General features: G+C 43.7%; 2 protein-coding genes across 4 annotated transcripts in view; one reads left to right on the forward strand and one right to left on the reverse strand.

Annotated features, from left to right (window-relative positions):
- Positions 1–22,294, reverse strand: part of LOC128064019 (sialic acid-binding Ig-like lectin 10) — a 94,724-nt gene that overhangs the window by 42,754 nt on the left and 29,676 nt on the right.
- LOC128063541 (zinc finger protein 175-like) lies at positions 1,556–22,199 on the forward strand. 3 transcript variants are annotated; one of them, XM_052656320.1, is made up of 6 exons: positions 1,556–1,695; positions 3,449–3,707; positions 4,817–4,943; positions 5,322–5,417; positions 12,070–12,122; positions 21,968–22,199. In XM_052656320.1, exons 1-6 carry the CDS (start codon positions 1,688–1,690, stop codon positions 22,007–22,009), a joined length of 585 nt encoding a protein of 194 aa, XP_052512280.1. In that variant the 5' UTR covers positions 1,556–1,687; the 3' UTR covers positions 22,010–22,199. The 3 variants fall into 3 exon arrangements, with proteins under 3 accessions (XP_052512280.1, XP_052512279.1, XP_052512281.1); XM_052656319.1 differs by lacking the exon at positions 12,070–12,122; XM_052656321.1 differs by lacking the exons at positions 12,070–12,122; positions 21,968–22,199 and adding an exon at positions 18,161–18,247.

Consider the following 22,294-nt stretch of genomic DNA (forward strand, 5'->3'; position numbering starts at 1 on the left):
TGTCTATAATGAGAAATTCTAGTTAAAACTATAATGGGTACATTTTTCATTGGTAAGATAGAAAGATCCAAATCAGTGCTAATGCACACTGCTGTTGAGGTTGGAGAGAAGCAGAGATGAGTCACATTATAGGGGATGGTGATGCAAATTGGTACAACCTCCTGGAGAGTCATTTGGCCATTCTCTAGTCTATCAACACTGGTAATGTATGTGCCCTCTGACTGAGGAATTCAAATTCACACAGACATTTTAGCAGACAGGCATACCTTGGGGATAGTTCAAGTTCACAATAAAGCAAATACCTCAATAAAGTGAGGCAAACAATATTTTTTATTTTTCCGGAAAAATGTACAGGGCTTCCCTGGTGGCTTGGTGGTAAAGAATCCCCCTGCCAATGCAGAAAACGCGGGTTCTTATCTCTAGTTCAGGAAGATCCCACATGTCACAGAGCAACTAAGCCTGAGCACCACAACTACTATGACTGTGCTCTAGAGCCTGGCAGCTGCAATTACTAAGCCCATATGCCACAACTGCTTAAGTCCACACACCAAGAGCCCATGCTCCGCAAGAAGAGAAGCCACTGCAATGAGAGAAGTGCAAACACCACAATGAGAAAATAGCCCTTGCTCACCTCAACACCTCAAGGGCTGTTGCTGCAGTCCTTGCAGCAACAAAGACCCAGTAGTGCCAAAAATAAATGAAAATAAATATTTTTTAATGTACAAAGCTTAATTCAAAAATACTTTTATGCTAAAATATGCTAACCATCATTTGAGCCTTCAGAGATTTGTAATCTTTTTAATAGTAACATCAAAGATCACTATCACAGATCACCATAAAAATATAATAATAGTAAAAATTGAAATACTGCAAGAAATACCAAAATGTGACTCAGAGACATGAAGTGAGCAAATGCTGTTGGAAAAATGGCGCTAACAGACTTGCTCTACACTGGGCTGCCTCAAACCTTCAACTTGTTTTTTAAAAAAAAGCGGGGAGCAATATATGTGAAGCACAATGAAGTCAAGAACAGTAAAACGAGAAATGCCTTAGGCCTCTAAAAAAATCACCTCATTAACATCACACAAGGTTCTTTAAAGGCTCTCATTACTAAGGAAATCACTAAGCTTTTAGGAGTTCTCTGCCACGTTCTGCACCTTTGGGCTCCTGACAGATCTGACTCCCTGGGTAGTCTTGACAGGGAAGAGGCCAGATAGTGAGAAAGGGGCTTTAAATCAGTGTGAAAAGTACAGAGAAAGGATATTTTTCAGGCTATGCAATGCTATTTTTCTCCTAGAACTATGTCTACACACTTCTTTAATTGGTCCCTCGCCAATGGGAAACAGCATCAAGACTTCAACTCTATAACGATTGCCTAGTGCGTTCCCTGGCTGTACGGAATGGAGAATTTTTGAAAATGGCGTCCGCCTTCATATAATCCTTATGGGCGCGGCCATGTTGTTCTCTCGATACCGTCCCTGAAGGAAAATGAACCGCGGAATAGACCAACGGACTTCATACGCCATGATAACTATTGGCAGACAGTGGCTTCCAAGGTGCTAGTAAGCATGAGCAACATTCACAAACACAGCCTCCCAAATCCTGACAGGAATTCGAATCGGAAGTGGCCCAGAGCGGCCATTTCGCTTCTGTTGTCAACTCTTCTACCCTGTGAATCGCCTGTGGGATGCTGAGGTGATTTGGAACATTAGCAATGGGGAATCCGCTTGGTGTGAGTGATGTTGGGAATTGGGGGCCGAGTGATGGGGGTCTGTGGAATGAGTGATGTCGGGTCTGCGGAGTGAGTGGTGGGGTTCTTAGTGATGGGAGCTATAGAGTAAGTGGGGTTTTCTAATTTAATGCTTGGCTCGTTGATTTTCACTCTTTCTTGCCTTACTTCTATATGTATATAAGTATTTTTGTAACTTGAATTCCAAGTGTACTTTAATATCAGATTTCATATTGTTGGCCCATGAAATTTGTTTATATGATAGTGAACGTGGGTCTTAAGAGGGCCTTGGTATTGGTACTGGGAACCACCTGGGGAAGTGATCCACTGCTTGGGGGACTGTAGGAGGCAATGACTGGGAGCAGGAGCTTTGACGGTCACATTGTTACACACTCAAGGGAGACAGTGATTGAGGGTGGATCTGTGAAATCAGTAAAGTGTTTGGGGTGCTAAGGACAGCATTTGGGAACCAGTTGATGGGAGACCTAGTGGGCCAGTGATGGAGGTTTGTGAAGCTGATTGATTTGCTTTCTGGGCAGTGAGAGTTGTCCTTTGGAAATGAACGAGAGGGTCAGTGTTGGTCTCAACTTGGGTCTCTGTGGACATGGTTAAGGATAAGTGATTGGGTGTTGAGCAAATCAATGATAGTTTCTTCCTGGGGTGCATTATTTGGAACCCTATATTGGGGGTTATCTAATGGTGATTGGGAATCCTAGTACATGTCTGCAGGTTTTCCAAGTGAAGGTGGGATTCCATACATTGAATTTGAATTTTGTCAGAAAAGGTTGAGCTGTCTGTATTATGGATGGGCACTGAAATGTCCAGAACCTCAGTTCCAGACATGGGACTTGAAGCCTAAGCTTTCTGAAGGCAACAGGAAATGTAAACAGTGCTTCTGGAAATTGACTATGTAGAAGACCACATGGGATAGTGGCAACTGTGTGCAGTTTAAAATGAGGCAGACCTGGGATGCCTCAGAATTCCCTTTGGAGACTGTGTGACCTTAAGGCAAATTAGGTAACAGCAGTCAGCTTCAGTTTTCCTCATCCAGGAAATGGGTATGAAAGTGAAAGTCGCTCAGTTCGACTCTTTGCCACCCCATGAATTATACAGTCCATGGAATTCTCTAGGCCAGAATACAGGAATGGGTAGCCTTTCCCTTCTCCAGGGGATCTTCCAACCCAGGAGTTGAACCAGGGTCTCCTGCATTGCAGGCGGATTCTTTACCAACTGAGCTACCAGGGAAGCCCCAAATGGGTATAATAATGATATTTAGCTGACAGGGTGGTGTGAGAATTACTCAAGGTATCTGGTACCTGACTCAGCAACTTGCTGATTTTTATTCAGCAAATAATAAAATAATTTTTATTTTATTTTGTTTATCATGTGCCTGGCAGGTTCTGAGGACTTGACAAACCTCATCTCATGGAAGTTTCTCAGTGCCTATGATAAATACCTTCCCCTCTTCATTTTGGAAACTGCCAGTAAAATAATCTCTCTCTCTTCTCATAGTTAAAAGGTGTGTCAGAGCTGCACTTAAACCTTCATGAACTTTAATCCAAATCTTTTCCATCTTTTCTTATTTTTTACCTCAATAGATAGATTCCTGAGTTTTGTTTACCCTCATGTTGTGAACACAGTGACTTTCACCTAATGGCCCTCAGAAATTCCTGTGGCATGGATATTAGATGAGTAACGATGTGGTTACTACCTTTCCAGGATTTCCAGTGTCCCTCCAGAGCCCCTGGGTCAGGCCACATCACGGAGACTGCAGGATCTCCCTACACAGCTCAAGTTGACTCTTCCCAGCAGCTCTGATTGGAGCCCTCTGATGCCCACCCAGCTGCAGGCTCCTGGGAAGAGTGGAGTTGTCAGCAAAAGAGACCAAGAATTGAAGCCCAGAAGGGACATGCTTGCTGATGCGAATTTGCCCCAGAGGCCTCAGGTCTTGGGTTTAGAGCAGGATGTATCGTGTGAGGTAAGCAGGAGCCATCCCCACCCCAGGGGCAGTTCTCCGGAACTTGAGGGCAGACACAGGAAGCAGCCGACTCTGGACTCCCTGTGTCAAGACGATGTGGATTCTCCTGCGGAGAGCAGAGCACTGATAGCTAATGTTTCCTCATCCACAGGCACTGTGTCTTATAGAGGAAACTGAACTGACTGATGCAGGAGAATGTGTAGGAGAAGAGGGTTGGCCCTGGGGCAAAGGAAGAAGAAACCGTAGCTCCAGCCACAGGCCAGGAAATGCTGACTCCTTCCTGCTCAGCACAGGCATCCTTCACCCATATGTTCATCCTCCATCCACTGCTGGGTCTTTGCATTGTTTCAGCTGATCCCCACCTGACTCCTCCTCACTGGAGATTGGCTGGTTTCTCCTCTGTCCTCAGAATTTACAGTCACAGAGCAAGAACTAGTTTTTAAGGACCGTGTGGTTTTCCCTCTTAAAAGATGAATAAAAGTGCCCAGGAATAATGTAGATATTGATATTTGATATTTTGGAGTGAGGAAGCAGGGTTCTTGGTTATACTCAAGATTTCCTGAAATTCCAAGTTGTTCTGTGTATTTCATGACCTTTCATGTGTTTTTAAAATAACAATGACCCACTCTAAGGACCTCATTAAATACTGTGTATCTCCAAATACAGACACATTTTGAGGTTCTGGAGGTTAGGACTTCAGCATGTGAATGAGTGCAGGGTGGCGGGGAGGGGCACATTTCAGCCCATAATAGTAGCAAACACTACCTTGTAGAAAAATGTATTTCATTTTGTGCTGGAGTTGGCTGAATTTTAAGAGCGCTTCTTGTTCAGCTAAGGTGTTAAGATGCATGATATTGGGTTGGCCAAAAAGTTTGTTAAGGAACATATAGAAACCAGTAACTTTTTGGCCAACTTAATCCTTATTAGCTTTGTTCTTATTTTCATATTTAAAATATTGTTTTCTTGCCCTGATTATGATTTCATACAATATGAAACAGGTAGTTAGTGGGAAGCCATATATATCATGGTGAAGTCATTAAGAACACACCCCTGTATGTAAGTTCACCAATGATGACTAATTCTCATTGAGCTGGGGTATGTTGTTATAGGGGTTAGTGTCTTTTGAGGATGTGACCATGGACTTCAGCAGGGAGGAGTGGCAGCAACTGGACCCTGCCCAGAGACACCTGTATCAGGATGTGATGCTGGAGATCTACAGCCACTTTTTCTCCGTGGGTGAGCACACCTGACCTGGGACTCTTGGACGGGCCTCCATGAGATGTCCCTCCTTCTTGTGGCATGAAGTGGGACATCTGAAGAATGTAATCAGTTTGTCCTGGGCTTGTCCTAAATTGTTCATTCCTCTTGGTCATCTTTGAATGTTACTTTGTTCCTAATGAAAGATGTGTCAATGAAAGAAAGCTTCATTGAATAACCCCTGAAGCCCAGTGTATGTCTGCACGCTAAGTCACTTTAGTTGTGTCAGACTCTTTTTGACCCTATGAACTATAGCCCATCAGGCTCCTTTGTCCATGGGATTCTCCAGACAGAATACTAGAGTGGGTCACCAAGCCCAATACCACATCCTAATGCAATATCCTTTCTTATTCACAGGGTATCACATTCCCAACCCAGAGATCATTTTCAGGATTGAAGAAGGAAAGGAACCATGGATGAGGGAGACTGACGTCCCATGTCAGAGGTATCACGGTGAGTGACTGTCAAGTCGTGTAGATCCATGAGGGGCCATATTCAACCTACCACACTTATCCATTCCCCAATGGTGGACACACGTCATTTCCTACTCCTTAAAACTAATGCTGCTATACATTATTTTGTAATATATGGCATTAAGGCTAATGCTGCCATACATTATTCTGTAAATGTTCCATAGGGGCCAACAAAAGAATTAATCAGAGGTGAATAGTCAAGAGGGATTGCCTGATCACTAGATATGACTACACTTAATCCAGCTGTTAATCATTTTTACATCTTGCTTGCCAACATATATAATATTTATCAAATTTCTCATTTATGGCCCATGTTATGATAGAGCTGTTTTCATTTTTCTGGGAACAGAGCATCTCATCATATCTGTTATCTGATTGGATTTTCCGTCTGTATGTTACTTTTGTCATCTCATTTTATCCCTTTGTGGAATTTCCTGAAGGCCTTTTTTCTTATTTGTCCTCTGAACTCATTTTTTTCCTGCACTGAATCCTTCTTCTTTATCCCTGATTGTGGTGCCTCCAACTTGGGCTCCTGTACTTCCCTCTGGTCATCCCTTCATAGAGGAATTAAAGGACCCTTCTATTCTCAACACTTAAGGCCTAAATTTTTTTCCCCTGATGATCCTTTATCAGTGCCTCCAGTCCCCATGCCTAAACCATGTTCTCTTATTTAGCTTCATGGTGGACAGTTCCTGTGGGGTGTCTCATTTCCTTTATTTTAAGGAAATCAGAAACTGGAATCATTACACACATCAGAAATTCTTCTCACCTTATACATTTTGTCCAGAAGATTCTTCTGTTCCTTGGTTCTCCCATCTTAGTCTTCTAACTTGTTATTTTAGAAATTCTACTATATATATATTTTTAAAAGCACAGTTTAGTTGACTCTTTTTCTTAATTCCAGGGGTATCACCATAAACCAGCTATTTTCTTATGCTTGTGTTATTTTGTTCCTAATGGGATTTGTGGATTCCCAGTCATCATGAGTTTAGTCAAGATGACATTGATAGATTACCCCAAAGATTGATTTATTTCTTTTTCTCAGATTTTAATGCTATATATATATATATATATACACACACACACACACATGCATACCTACTAAAAATGGTAAAAATAAAGAGCATTCTCATTTTTTAAAAAAAGTGATAGATGACTGAGGTTTGGGAATAGGACAAGGGTCTGGGATACAGTTTATCCAAGTGATTGAAAGGGAAAAGAAAACAAGATGTGACGGTCTTAACCATACTCAGTATTTAAATCTCTGATAGGATAAAGTAATAGTAAAATTCAGCCACCTTTTTAAAAAGAATCTGTTGTGTCTTATGTTCTTACTAATAAACTGGATGATCAGTGACTCCTGTTCTTAACCAAAAAATGGTATACTGAGTAGCATAAAGCTGAAAGTTATAACAAAGAGACCAGGGTCCAGTATAATAATTTCCAGAATAATTCTCCCCCAAAACACTTCTAAAAGTCAGTTCAGCAGGATGCCTTATGTTTTGTATTCATTCAGGTGTTGAAGTTTTTCTCTTGTCATTGCAGTACCATCTTTTATGATGCTGTCAATCTTTGGGAATGAGCGTATTGCAACCAAAGCCAGGTTCTACTAGGCAGAAAAGGGGTGGAGGGTACTGAGAAACTGTGATGTGTTTCTCTGGCTAGAACTGGTGCACAATGTTGTATGCCCATTTCGTCAGCAAAAACAGTCTCACCGTCACATATCACTGCAAAGGAAATTGTGAGTCATTACATGGCTTGGCTGCCATGTGCCTGGCCACAGTTAACCTTTGTGGAAGAGGGTGAAACAGATTCTAGAGGACAGCCTGTTTGTCCAGTCTTCCAGTTTACCTTTCTTGGGACATGTACATGTCTAAGTTCAGGGAAACAAACTTCAGTTTCATAGAATTGAGAGTTTGAGTATAGGTATTCTTTCACTGCTTGGCTATGTCAGGATTGATGCTTTAATAGTCTATCAGGGGATGTCTAGGGCTGAATGATTTTGGTATTGTTTCCAACAAGTAGGAGGAAGCTGGGAGATTAATCACAATGTAGATCTTTAACGAAAACCTGTACCGATGGTCCCAGACTTGTGATGGTTCAATTTACAATTTTTCAACTTTATAATGTTGTGAAAGTCATACACATTTAGTACAAACTATACTTTGAATTGTAAATTTTGATCTTTTCCGAGGCTAGTGATATACAGTACTATACTCTCATGATGCCAGACTCCCAGTCAGCCACATGATTATAAGGAGAATCAACCAATACACTTACTACCCTTCTGTACCCAGATAACCACTTTTTTTTTCACTTTCAGTACAGTATTCAATAAACTGCATGAGATATTCAACACTGTATTATAAAATAGGTCTTTTGTTAGATGCTTTGGCCCAACCTTAGGCTAACACTGGAGAAGGAAATGGCAACCCACTCCAGTATTCTTGCCTGGAGAATCCCATGGACAGAGGAGCTTGGTGGGCTACAGTCCACTGGTTGCAAAGAGTCGGACATGACTAAGCGACTTCACTTTCATTTTCACTTAGGCTAACATAAGTCTTCTAAGCACATTTAAAGTAGGCTGGGTTAAGCTTTGTTTAGTAGGTTAGGTGTATTCAATTCATTTCTGATTTATGATATTTTAAACTTACGATGGACTTATCAGGACATAACCTCATTGTAAGTTGAGAAAACTCTGAACCCCTCCTTCAAGCTCTGGCTATGCACAGATGCTGCCCTATGATACTCTTGTCTCTTTTATCCTGTAGTCATTCTGCTAGGTCTGGGTATCTAGATCACCTGCATGAGTGAGGTCAGGTTGCCTTTGTTAAACTCTTAACTTTCCCTACAGCTGAGCAAAGTAATTTTGGTTAATTATTTAACCATTGTATTTCCTTTGTTTCATGTGGAAAACCAGGATAATAAGTAGTTACCTCCTGGGATTGTTTTGGGGATTGAATGAGTTTATGTGTGCATCACATAGAACATTGCCTAGCAAATGCTAAGTGCTATACAGCTAAGTGCCTGACATATAGTAAGGGCTGTGTAACTGTTTTCTCTCATGATCACCATCAGCAAGACCATTGGTATATGACTCAGCAGTTTCTCCATGCATAATCTCAGTCAGCTCCATGTGACTTCTCCTCTATCCTTTGCTAATTGTTCACTCTATCTATTTCGTCTTGTTCTCCTTCTAGAAGGGGAGTTTGAGCTTGAAACCCCACAACAGGAAATTTCTGAAGAAGCTTCATTTCACAATGAGATGATGGGTGGAGTCACAAGAGATGGTTCATGGTGTTCCATTTTAGAACTGTGGAAACAAGCTGACCAAACAGAGGGGGATCTGAAAAATCAAAATAAACCTTCACATCATGGGGCTTTCTTCAATAAGAAAACACTGAACACAGAGAGGGACTGTGATTACAAGTACCCTGGAAAAGTCATTCAGGCAAGGCCCCACCTTATTTCTTCACAAAAGGGACCTCATAAACGTTGCTCAGTTGCAAAAAGGTTGAAGCCTAACCTAGAAGCAACTCGTCAAAATCAAAGCAGTACCACAAAACACCTTGATGATATGGTTGGATCTGGTCAGCCAGTTATCCATAGCTCTTCCAGTGCCAGCTGCAAGAATACTCACACAGGAGAGAACTTCCGTGAAAGTAATATATGTACAAAAGCCTTCAGCCAGAAACAGTTACTCACACAACATCAAGTTCATACTCAGGAAAAAGCAGATAAGTGTACTGAATGTGGGAGGGACTTCACCCACAAGTCACACCTGCTTGAGCAACAGAGATTCCATAGTGTAGAAAACCTCCAGGAATGTGGTAAATGTGGGAAAGCCTTCACCTCACAACCAAAACTCGGGTTCTGTGTGACAGATCATACAGGTAACATACCGTATATATGTAAGGAATGTGGAAAAGTCTTCATTCAGAGGCCAGAACTGGTTACACACCAGAAGACTCATACTAGAAAAAAGCCCCATAAATGCCATGAATGTGGAAAAACTTTCTTCCAGATGTTATCTCTCTTCAGACATCAAAGAACTCATACAAGAGAAAAACTCTATGAATGCAGTGAATGTGGGAAAGGCTTCTCCCAGAATTCAACTCTCAGTATACATCAGAAAATCCACACTGGCGAGCGACAGTATGTATGCAGTGAATGTGGGAAGGCCTTCACCCAGAAATCAACACTCAGCTTGCACCAGAGAATCCATTCAGGGGAGAAGTCTTATGTGTGTATTGAATGTGGCCAGGCCTTTATCCAGAAGGCGCACCTGATTGTACATCAGAGAAGTCACACTGGAGAGAAGCCTTATCAGTGTCACAGCTGTGGGAAATCCTTCATTTCCAAGTCACAACTTGATATACATCATCGAATCCACACTGGGGAGAAACCTTATGAATGCAGTGACTGTGGGAAGACCTTTACCCAAAAGTCACACCTCAACATACACCAGAAAATTCACACTGGAGAAAGACACCATGTGTGCAGTGAATGCGGGAAGGCCTTCAACCAGAAGTCAATCCTCAGCATGCATCAGCGAATTCACACTGGAGAGAAGCCTTACAAATGCAGTGACTGTGGGAAGGCCTTTACTTCCAAGTCACAGTTCAGAGAGCATCAGCGGATCCACACAGGAGAGAAACCCTACGTATGTGCTGCATGTGGGAAGGCTTTCAATGGTAGATCAAATTTCCATAAACATCAGATGACTCACAATAGAGAGAGAACCTTTGCCTGTTACAAGTGTGGGACCACTTTCGTCGAGAAATCAGAGTTAATCACACATCAGAGAACACATATTGGAGAGAAACCTTATGAATGCTGTGACTGTGGGAAATCCTTCAGTAGGAAACCACAACTCAAAGTGCATCAACGAATTCACACAGGAGAGAGACCTTATGTGTGTTCCAAGTGTGGGAAGAGCTTCAACAACAGGTCAAATTTTAATAAACACCAGACAACTCACACCAGAGATAAATCTTATAAAAGCAGTTAACCTGTGCAAGGCTTTACTCAGAAGTCAATTCCTAGTATGCATAAACATCATAAACATCAATGAAACTAACTGAATTTCTTGAAGAAGAAAAAACATGAGGCAGATATAATCATATATTATAGAATTCATGCTTCAGAAAAACTCTAGGGATGCACTGCATGTCTCCAAGTTACACATACTTTATGTGAGGGAAATAACTCAGGAAAGAACTTTTAAGAATGAGTGGAAATGTCTATATTTGTACTAGCTTCATTAAAAGTTATAAAATTCATTTGAGGAAGAAACCCTAATACATTGAGAAAAGAGTTTCTGTAGAGTAAGATGCATTGTTACCAGATTATTTACAGGAAAATTTGTGGGAATTTAATGATAACCCTGTTTAATGTGGAATATAATTATTTTTAGGCTGCCAGCAAACTAAATGATGACTTGGCAATATTATGTATATGTGTGTGTATCTGTATACTTATGTATATATGTATATTTATATCTGCAGGTCAGTGTGTACACACACACACACATACACACATGTACTCAATTCTGTAGTTTTTGCTACAGAATTCACTGTGTAACCAGAGGTGCTGATTATATTTTTTAAAAAGAACCTAACAATTGTTTAATCATATTTACTCCCTATTGAATTTACATCCTGAAGTCGCACAATTAATAATTATTAATTTCTTTATGTACACAGACAGATGAATGTACTTTTTTTGGTAAATGCATAAATGTGATTCTGATATTCAGTGTAGTTTTTCTCTTCTTTCATGATTAATTCAGCTCTACTCTCCCCTTTCCACCTCCACCATCTATGGCGAACCTTTTAGTATGGAGTCTTTTATATGTTTATACAGGCTCCTAATCATCTATGTCAGGAGTCAGCAAACTGTCCATCAGCCAAATCTGGGTGGCCACACATTTTTTAAATAAAGTTTTATTAGAACACAGCCATGTTCATTTGTTTGTGTGATGTCTGTGGCTGCTTTTATGCTCCAGTGGCCGAGCTGAGTAGTTGTGGCAAAGGCCATATGGCCTGCAAACTGAAAGTATTTACCCTCCAGCTCAGAGAGGTCTGCCAACACTTGTTATTCCCACACACTATGCTCATAAGCATACACCTATATAGGTACTCTTCCCTCTTTGTTTTGTAAATATCAAATCATATCACATACCTTGTGCAGTTTTCTTTTCAGTCTACAACACAGCTGTTCAGTGACTGCATCAGTATTCTATCAGTATGAGGACATGCTGTAATTTATTCAACTACCCTCTTTTTTTTTTTTTTTTGCCATACCCAGGTTCTTAGTTCTCTGACCAGGGATCAAACCTGTATCCTCTGCATTGGGAATTTAGAGTCTTAACTGCTGGACTGCCAGGGAAGTCTCCATGTATTTTTTCTTTCTTTCCTACTCCCCCCCTTTTTTTTTTTTTTGCTATAAGAAAGAAGTAGAACAGCATACTTTGTAAGTAGACAGGCCCAGAAGCCAGGTTCCTGTGCATCGGTGCCTGCTTAGTCATGTCTGCCTCTTTGCAACCCCATGGACTGTAGCCCATCAGGCTCTTCTGTCCATGGGATTTCTCAAGCAAGAATACTGCAGTGGGTTGCCATTTCCTCCTCCAGGAGATCTCCCTGACCCAGAGGTCAAACCTGCACCTCCTGTGTCTCCTGCATTGGTAGGTGGATTCTTTTTTATTTTTAATTGAAGAAGAATTGATTTGCAATATTGTGTTGTACTCTGCGATACATCAACATGAATCAGCTATAGGTATACATATGCCCACTCCCTCAAATCTCCCTCCCACCTCTCACCCCATCCCACTGCTCTAGGTTGTCACAGAACACAGGTCTAGCTTCCTAAGTCATACAGCAAATTCCCACTGGCTATCTGTTTTACACATTGTAATGTATATGTTTCCACACTGCTCTCTCCATTTGTCCCACCCACTCCTTCCTCCATTGTGTCTACAAGTCTGTTTATGTCTGCAACTTCATTGCTGCCCTGCAAATGGGTTCATCAGTACCATCTTTCTAGATTCCATATATATGCATTAATGTACGAAGTTTGTTTTTCTCTTACTTCACTGTGTAATAGGCTCTAGGTTCACCCACCTCATTAGAATGGACTCAAATACATTCCCTTTTATGGATGAATAATATTCCACTGTATATATGAATCACAGCTTTTTTACCCATTCATCACATCTAGGTCGCTCCCATGTCCTAGCTATTGTAAATAGTGCTGCAATGAACACTGGGATACATGTATCTTTTTCAATTATGGTTTTCTTGGCATATATGCCCAGTAGTGGGATTGTTGGGTCATGTGGTAGTTTCATTCCTAGTTTTTGTATTTTTTTAAGGAATCTCCATACTATCTTCCATAATGGCTGTATCAGTTTACATTCTGACAGGTGGACTCTTTACCATTGAGCCACCTGGGAAGCCTTTGGGTTCCTTACTTGATTCTGTATCAATCAAGCAAGATGTTAATCTGACCCTGGTTTTCAAAAGGAAGATGACAGTAGTGCTACCCCCACAAGTCCCTGTGAGAAATAAACAGGTGAATAAGCATTAAGCACTTTGTATGGAAAGAACCACAGCATGGTCAATTTGAGTGGGGATCTGTGTGACCAAATGAATGGCAATGAAAGAATGGGGATTAGGGATGGCAGAGAAGAGAAGCCAGTAAAATAAAGCCTCCTTTAACAAGAAACTAGGTGGGATGGTTGAGGGGATTCTTTCCAGGCTCCAGAAACCCGTTAGCCTGGGGGCTTCTGGAATTAAGGGGTCGATGTCCATGGTGAGGTTGGTGTAGAGGGGCCACAGCTCCTTGGAGAGCAGCCTGTATCCTGGCGAGTTTACAGCATTGTGCCGCCACTTCCGGCGGATCTAGGCCAGAAGGCCAGGACTGGAGGGACTGAGGGGGCAGCCATGCAAGCTGAGGGCTTGGAAACAGGTCCAGGACTGGCCACCCCTGCCCCACACCCTGACTCACCCCTGGGAGCTCTGCTTGCAGCTGGGGTCCTGCCCCTCCTCCAGCATGTGGTATTGGCCAAAGAGCAGATGAAGCCATAATAAGAGCGTCCCGCTGAGCTGCACCCTTACAGGGGAGAGGGCGTGAGGCCAGATGCCTCTCTCCTTTGATAAGGTCCCCATCTACACCCGGCTCCTCAGGCCAGAGTGGCTTGTGTCTCCCGCAATCCAACACAGCTTACATTCCCACTCAGTCTTGGGCACCCCGTGGCCCCCACACCATGGAGAGGCCTGCTGCCCCAAGCGAGGCTCCCTACAGCAGTGCCCCCTACCTGGTAGTGATGTCGCTGTCCTCCTGATTCCCGCCCCAGCTGGTGTTGGGGAAGCCACTGATCCTCAGGTAGTGAATGGGGCACAGGGCAAACACCCCTCCATGGTAGCCTCGGTAGGGCAGCCTACAGAGGCAAGGAGAGTTGGAAGCACAGGGCATTTCAGGCAATGGGCCCTGACCCTTTGCTAGCCAGGAGCACAGGGTTTATTTCTGGGTCAGCCATTCCCTACTCTCTCCCTTGGTAACCTCTCCCTGACCCCTAGGATGTCCCTGTGCCTGATCCTGGGGCAGCCCTGCCCCTTGAGATGACCCCTCATGTAACCCTGGAAATCCCCTCCCTGAATCATCTGACAGGCCCATCTTGTGACCCCAAGATGGTCCCTCCTGTTGTAAGTTCTCCTTTGACCTCTGTTACAACTTCTCTGCCTACCACTTTATTAAATGCATCCTGACCCCCACTGATAACTAATCCCACTCTCATTTGATACCCACACCCAGGAGGAAGCTTCTCCCCATCTATAAGGCCTTTCCCCAGGCCTCTTCATCCTCTCCATCATCGGCCCCAGGGATCAGGGCCTGGACTGTACAGATGGGCAGGGCCTGGCCAAGAGTTCCCCCCACAGGAGGTCCCCTCCCTCCACCTACTTGTTGTTGAACTTGTCGATGGCCATGGAACAGGGGCAGGGAAGATGTCGCAGATGCAGAGGTTGTGGTCATCCTCTGGGAGATTCACATTGTGGAAAAAGACATGGTCCCAGTCCTCCTCCTGCATGGCCTCCCAGAACCCCACATTGCACAGCTTGCCCCGGTTGAAGGTGGTGGTGTTCACCTGGGGTGGATGGAGATACTCACCACAGGTAGTGGTGTCCCTGCCACTTGCCAGGACCATCCTCTCTCACCTGTCCAAGTGCCATTCTCCTGCCTGGAACCCCTTCTTATTCCCAGACTTGTCCAGGAAGGCTCAGTTCAAAGGTTACCCCCCTAGGAAACTTTCCCTGGATCCCCACCCCCATCCTCGGCAGACTCAGCATCTTCAGTTTCTCAGCTCTCCGTTATTGGCCATTTTCAAAGTTCTCAAGGATCATCACCTTCAAGGGGTCATCTGAGGGAGGCAGAGGTCAGGAGAGACTGGGGACCGCCTGTGTTTCTCTTTCTGCTCCTGCCAGACAAAGACTAGGTCTGATGCTCAGGATAAGATCTGCCATTCCTCCTTGTCCTCCTCTATCATCTTCTTCTTCATCACCATCTTAACTATAACCATCATCATTTATCATTACCATAATATTCATCATCAGCATCACCACCATTATCACTATCTTCATCATCTTCAACATCATTAGCAGTCACCTATCCTCCATCATCACTATTACGACCATCATCATCATGACCATCACCACCATCAAAACCATCACCACCACCATCGTCATCATCACTGTCACTTATTAAGCACCTACAATGTGCCAGGCACTGGCCTCATTGCTTTACACTCATTATCTCAATGAACCTTTGACTCATGAATGAGAAAACAGTAGCACAGAGAACAGATTCCCCGTTTATACATAGTAATACTGAAGAACAGTGTTGAATGAATGGATATATGGATGGAGAGATGAAGACTGGTCCCAACCTCACACCACACAAGTAGTAATGGGCAAGGCCAAGATTCAAACAGGCATCTAACAGACTTCAGACCCAGCGCTTTACTTTACCCCTTGGGTTGCTGCCCAGTCCAACAAGCCTTGGTCTCACAGACCCAGACTCAGTGGGATGAGCCCTTCCCTTAGTCAGCTACTCAAGCCGATCGCAGACTAAGCCAGTCTAGATCAAACATATAGCCCTTGGTTCTGGTCTTCACCAGTCCAGGTTCTTCTTGACTCATCAATCCTACCCCCTGGATACTCTCTGGCCCAGACACCACTCTCAGCTCAGACACTGACGACTCCAGCCCTGACTCTTCAAGGCCAGGCTCAGAGCCCTCTGGCCTCTTGCTCCTGTGCCTCCTCATTCCTGCTGCACCTAGTTCACCACGTAGATGGCACAGTGCAGTCGCTGGCACTGTAGGAAGGAGTGCAGGTGGGAGAGCAGCTGGGCCTGCCCATAGTAGGGCACCACTACTGCCGCGTGGGGCCATGCCCAGCAGGGACCTATCCCAGAAACCCCCATTACTCAGGTGTACTGGGTTAAATCATGTGCCCCCACAAATTCACTCCCACCTGGAACTTCAGTACATGATCTTGTTTGGAAATAGAGGTTTTGCAGATGTCACTGGTTAAAATGCAGGAAGGTGAGGCTGCAGCAGTGGTGGTTCTGGTAGAGGAATGCCCCCACCAGCAGCAACTGCACCCCCAGAAATAACAGCAGCATCCCCCTCTGCTGTACCATTCTGGGGAAGAAAGCGAAAGGTCATTCCTCCCGTCTTGTAAGCCCTTTACTTCAGCCCTGGGGGGCTCCATCCCTGTCCCCTGCTCCCATCTTTCCCCACCTGGCTCTGAACACTGCACAGAGGCAGAACAAGAGAGACTTGCCGAAGCCACTCAAGGTCACACCACCTGCTCTGAGGACCTGCCGTGCACCCACCTCCAGCCTCATTACTCCTACCTTTTGGGCACACTGGACGCTGGCTTGGTGCTCCTTTGGCTAAGTGATTAATGTCTCTCGGGCTCAATGTTCTTGTCTGTAAAAAGGGACTTACAGCTTGTTGTTCAAGGACCTGCAATGTGAATAAATCAAGGGGTTGGACTGGACTCAGCATTTTCCCAGGACAGAGCCAGGTTCTCTCACATCTCCAGCATCCTGAAAGGAAGGGACCTACTCCACTCCTGCTCATCCTGGGTGAGCCTTCTCCCCTCTGCCACCAGAGGCACCAAGTAGCCCCTCGTGGCTTCCGTAGCCCATTATCTCCCTCACCCATCATCTGATCATCATAGATTGTGACTGTCCATGTCAGCTGCCCCCATTAGACGTGGGGCTTGCTAAGAGCAGAGTTCAGGACTGACTCAGTTCTAGGTGCCCAGCATTTCCACACACAAGAGGCCCCGAGAAGCGAATGAATGAGTGAACCAATGAATGAGATGCTCTTCTCCACCTGGAAAACTCCTGCTCATCTTTCATGTTCTCCGCATCCAGGGACTTTTCTCTAAGTCCCTCACTCCTGTCTATTCGTCAGGACTCTCCTAGTCCCTGGCATCTCTGCTGCCACAGCTCTGGTAAGCAGACCCAGACTGATCCAAATCCACTCTCTCCCCCTCACCAGCCTGGGAGCTCTGGGAGGGTGGCCCTGGGCATGACTCATCTCTGGGCCCCAGCATCATCCATCGTCCTGGTCACTAAATGGGCAAGTGTATTTTTAGATGAACTAGAAAATGATCTCTGTCAGAGGCATGCTCCAGACCAAATCTCAAAGGTGGGGCAAGACAGAATATGATCAGGGATAGAAAATCCTTCAACTTTGGAGCATTAAGGAAACAAGAATCCAATTTCTGTAGCAAAGTGGGACAGGTATAAGGTGGAATTTCTTGCAGCCTTTCAGCTGGAAAGGCAGCTTTTAAAGGAGCATTGTGGACTTGCCTTGTGGTACAGTGGGCAAGAATCCTCCTGCCAATGCAGGGAGAGGAACAGGTTCGATCTCTGCTCTGGGGAGATGCCACATGCTGCAGAGGAATGAAAGCTCATGCACCGAAACTACTGAGCCTGTGCTCCACCCTGGAGCCACAACTACTGAAGCCTGTGCTCCACAAGAGAGGCCACTGCAATGAGAACCCCCAGCATCACAACTAGAGAGCAGCACCCACTCACTGCAACCAGAGAAAAGCCTGCTTGCAGCAACGGAAGACCCAGTGCAGCCAAAAATAAATAAAGCAGCACTGTTTCAGAGAATACCACCCAGGCTTTGAGTGGCACAGCTAGATTTAGACACCCCTCTTTTAAGCAAAATGAGAACTAAGACCCCACAGTTATGGTGGAAATACATCCCATTCACACACAGAAGAGATTCAACAGTCAATAAGTGTGTTAGTTACTCAGTCGTGTCCGACTCTTTGGGACTCCATGAACCGTAGCCCGCCAGGCTCCTCTGTCCATGGGATTCTCCAGGCAAGGATACTGGAGTGGGTTGCCATGCCCTCTCCATCAATAGGCAAGAAACACTGAAGGAACTTCAGCTGGATTTGGTGCTGTCCTTCGGGGACCAAGACCAGTCTTTGAAATACCCTGGTAGAGTTGGCCCAGCAGCAATTTATGGACGCGTTTGCTGGGATGAAAATAGCAGGGCTTGTCATAATCCCTATATCCTAGATGGGAATGCTGTGGGTGTGGACCAGGCCTGAGTCATGTCACAGGGGCTGGTGTCCAGCTGCTCTGAACAGGAGGTGCCAACAAAGCCTCGATGGTGATATTTCCTGTTCTAAGGCAGGGAGTTGGTGAGCTTGGAGGAGTGAAGAGTCTCAGGTGGGGTGCGTCCTCTCAGGAGCATGATACTTCATGCAGGAGTCGGACACATAACGTGGTTTCCAGGGAGCCACCAACAGAGTAAGTGTATTAGTTACACATACTGATTACACATCACATTGGTTACAGAGTGCGGATGCTCAGACTCACGTTCCCATCCTCCTCGTGCTGGGATGGGAAAGGCAGCTGCTATTTGAGTGATCTGTCTCTCGAAAAATCCGGTAAAAATGACCCTTGACTCCACAGGATACATGGGAGGCATGTATTTTAGAGACTGAGTGTTTCATAGAACTCAAGCGATTGTTTTCTTACTTCTGTTTTACAATTAATCTCTATTGTACCCACAGTGTTTGTGATTTAGTGCCACACACTACTACTGTATTTGGGGCCTGTGAAGGCCAAAGTTTCAGTTCAGTCACTCAGTCGTGTCCGACTCTTTGCGACCCCATGAATTGCAGCACGCCAGGCCTCCCTGTCCATCACCATCTCCCAGAGTTCACTCAGACTCACGTCCATCGAGTCCGTGATGCCATCCAGCCATCTCATCCTCTGTCGTCCCCTTCTCCTGCCCCCAATCCCTCCCAGCATCAGAGTCTTTTCCAATGACTCAACTCTTCTCATGAGGTGGCCAAAGTACTGGAGTTTCAGCTTCAGCATCATTCCCTCCGAAGAAATCCCAGGGCTGATCTCCTTCAGAATGGACTGGTTGGATCTCCTTGCAGTCCAAGGGACTCTCAAGAGTCTTCTCCAACACCACAGTTCAAAAGCATCAGTTCTTTGGCGCTCAGCCTTCTTCACAGTCCAACTCTCACATCCATACATGACCACTGGAAAAACCATAGCCTTGACTAGACGGACCTTAGTCAGCAAAATAATGTCTCTGCTTTTGAATATGCTATCTAGGTTGGTCATAACTTTTCTTCCAAGGAGTAAGCGTCTTTTAATTTCATGGCTGCAGTCACCATCTGCAGTGATTTTGGAGCCCCCCAAAATAAAGTCTGACACTGTTTGTCCACTGTTTCCCCATCTATTTCCCATGAAGTGATGGGACCAGATGCCATGATCTTCGTTTTCTGAATGTTGAGCTTTAAGCCAACTTTTTCACTCTCCTCTTTCACTTTCATCAAGAGGCTTTTTAGTTCCTCTTCACTTTCTGCCAAAGTTTAACTATAAACAACTTTTCAAAAGAATTTGGCAGTATTATCATGACTGTAAGTATGGAAGCATAAAGGTGTGTTGTTGTTACTTCTGCAGAAGATATCAAACTTTGACCTTGGACTTCTGGCCTCCAGCATTATGAAAAAATAAATTTCTGTTGTTTCAACTAAAAAAAGAAAAAGTGCACCTCCATTTCATTACTGATGAAAAGATCGATTTTGTTTGGTTTCTCAATGTCATGTTAAGATTTCATGAAAAAATCCTGATGTCTTAAACTAGCAGCAATGCTCATCCATGTTACATGCTTCAAATTAGGAGAGTAAACACTCATGTTTCACGAGTGACATGGTACAGCTTGCACTAATAATAATGTTATATTTTCATTAACCAAGAGGGAATGTGTGGAAAGCAGACCATTGAGAAACACCCCTTTCCAAAGAAAATCTCACATTAGAAATAGTGTGTCTTAAGGATGAAAACCATTTTTTTTTAATTAGGGAAAAATTATATATATATATATATATATATATATATATATATATATATATGATCTTAGTTCCCCACCCAGGAGTTGAATCTTCAACCCCTGCAGTGCAAGTTTGGAGACCTACTCACTGGATCTCCATGAAATTCCCAGGAGAATATCTTTCTGGCTACATTTGTTAGGCTCAGAAGTCCATGCCCAAAATCAGACTGTGCTTTTTGTTCTAAGGCCATCCCTAAACTTCCTGACTTCCAAGGAGGTAAGAAATGTCTTTCAGGATACAGAAGCTGTTCTAACAAGGCAGAGGTCTTCCAAGTGGGGCATGTACACAAAACTCCCTGTACGGTGAAGTGTTCTAGTCTACTCATCTTAGTGAGGGCGAAGCTTGGCTCATGTTGGGATGTTCCGTTTTCAGAACAACCAAAAGCATTTCAATTTAGTGAAGCTAATTAAAAGAAAATTAACTGGAATGTTTCCAGGGACAAAATTTTCAAGTTACACTGAATATAATATCCATGTAACTGGTTAGAATTTGTGAACATTCTTCATTAAGATAATTAAAACCTATCTGAGTGATGTAATGAAATAATTATTCCATGAACAACCTACCCTCATGTTACCTTATAAGATGTACCGTTTCTACCAGTAAATAACAACATAAACGTCATGTTGAAAAATTTCAGGTGTTGACTTAAAATGAGTGAGGTAGTGGTACAAAGCTTTTCAAAATTATTTGGGAGTCTCCCAAACAAAAGGGTTTTAAGATGACTGTAATATATGCCTGTACCTAAAGGGCCTCTTGATGAAAGTGAAAGAGAAGAGTGAAAAAGTTGGCTTAAAGCTCAACATTCAGAAAACGAAGATCATGGCATCCAGTCCCATCACTTCATGGCAAATAGATGGGGAAACTGTGGAAACAGTGGCTGACTTTATTTTTCGGGTCTCCAAAATCACTGCAGATGGTGACTGCAGCCATGAAAAAAGACGCTTACTCCTTGGAAGGAAAGTTATGACCAACCTAGACAGCATATTGAAAAGCAGAGACATTACTTTGTCAACAAAGGTCCATCTAGTCAAGGCTATGGTTTTTCCAGTGGTCTTGTATGGATGTGAGAGTTGGACTATGAAGAAAGCTGAGCACAGAAGAATTGATGCTTTTGAACTGTGGTGTTGGAGAAGACTCTTGAGAGTCCCTTGGACTGCAAGGAGATCCAACCAGTCCATCCTAAAGGAAATCAGTCTTGGGTGTTCACTGAAAGGACTGATGTTGAAGCTGAAACTCCAATACTTTGGCCACCTGATGCGAAGAGCTGACTCATTGGAAAAGACCCTGATGCAGGAAAGATTGAGGGCAGGAGAAGGGGAGGACAGAGGATGAGATGGTTGGATGGCATCACCGACTCAACAGGCATGGGTTTGGGTGGACTCCGGGAGTTGGTGATGGACAGGGAGGCCTGGCGTGCTGTGGTTCATGGGGTCACAAAGAGTCGGACATGACTGAGCGACTGAACATAAACACACAACTCAGACTTATGTCTTAGCTAGTTTCAAGATTTATGAAAAGCTGTTTTAGCTATTTCCTAAATCACAAAGTGAAAGTTGCTCAGCTGTCTGACTCTTTGCAACCGTATAGACTATACAGTCCATGGAATTTTCCAGGCTAGAATACTGGAGTGGGTAACTGTTCCCTTGTCTTGGGGATCTTCACAACCCAGGAATCAAACCCAGGTCTCCCGAGTTGCAAGTGGCTTCTTTACCAGCTGAGTCACAAGGGAAGCCCTCCTACATCATAAAATAGAGGCTACTGGGAAAAATTCATTTATTAGATCAGAAGTACACATATTAAGCTTCTTGGTCAAGGTCCCTTGTCCTGGGGAGTAGAGTGACTTTGCTATTTGCTGAGACTCACTTGCAGGTTTCTGCTATCCAACATAATAGAAGTCACAGATGGAATTTAAAATTTCCTATTAGCCACATTTATAAAATAATAAATGGGTACAATTAATTTTTAATATTACATTTAAAAAAGATGACTATTTCAACATGTAATCAAGATACAAAAATTTTTGTGAGATATTCCATGTTTTTTTCACATATTCTAATCTGATATATTTTTACCTTTACAGCGCAGCTCAATTCAGACTATCCACAGTTCAAGTGCTCATTAGCCACGTGGCTGGTGGGTACCATTTTGAACAGCAACACCTTGGACATCTGTACATAATCTACATGTGCCTGGCAAAAACCTATATTCTCACATCATTGGATTTCATTTCAGTCGCAGAGTGCAAGCTTCTGAGTGGTCATGTTCAACTTTTCCATAGCTTTAATGCTATTAATTAATAAGATGCAGTAAAATGTCACTCACGGTTTTTCTGGAATGTGTCAATTTCTTCTTGTCCTCCTGTTAACTTTATTTCTTTGGGGATCATGTTGTTAGGTGCATCTGAGTT

The sequence above is a fragment of the Budorcas taxicolor genome, chromosome 18 (genome assembly GCF_023091745.1).
Source record: "Budorcas taxicolor isolate Tak-1 chromosome 18, Takin1.1, whole genome shotgun sequence".
NCBI lineage: Eukaryota > Metazoa > Chordata > Mammalia > Artiodactyla > Bovidae > Budorcas > Budorcas taxicolor.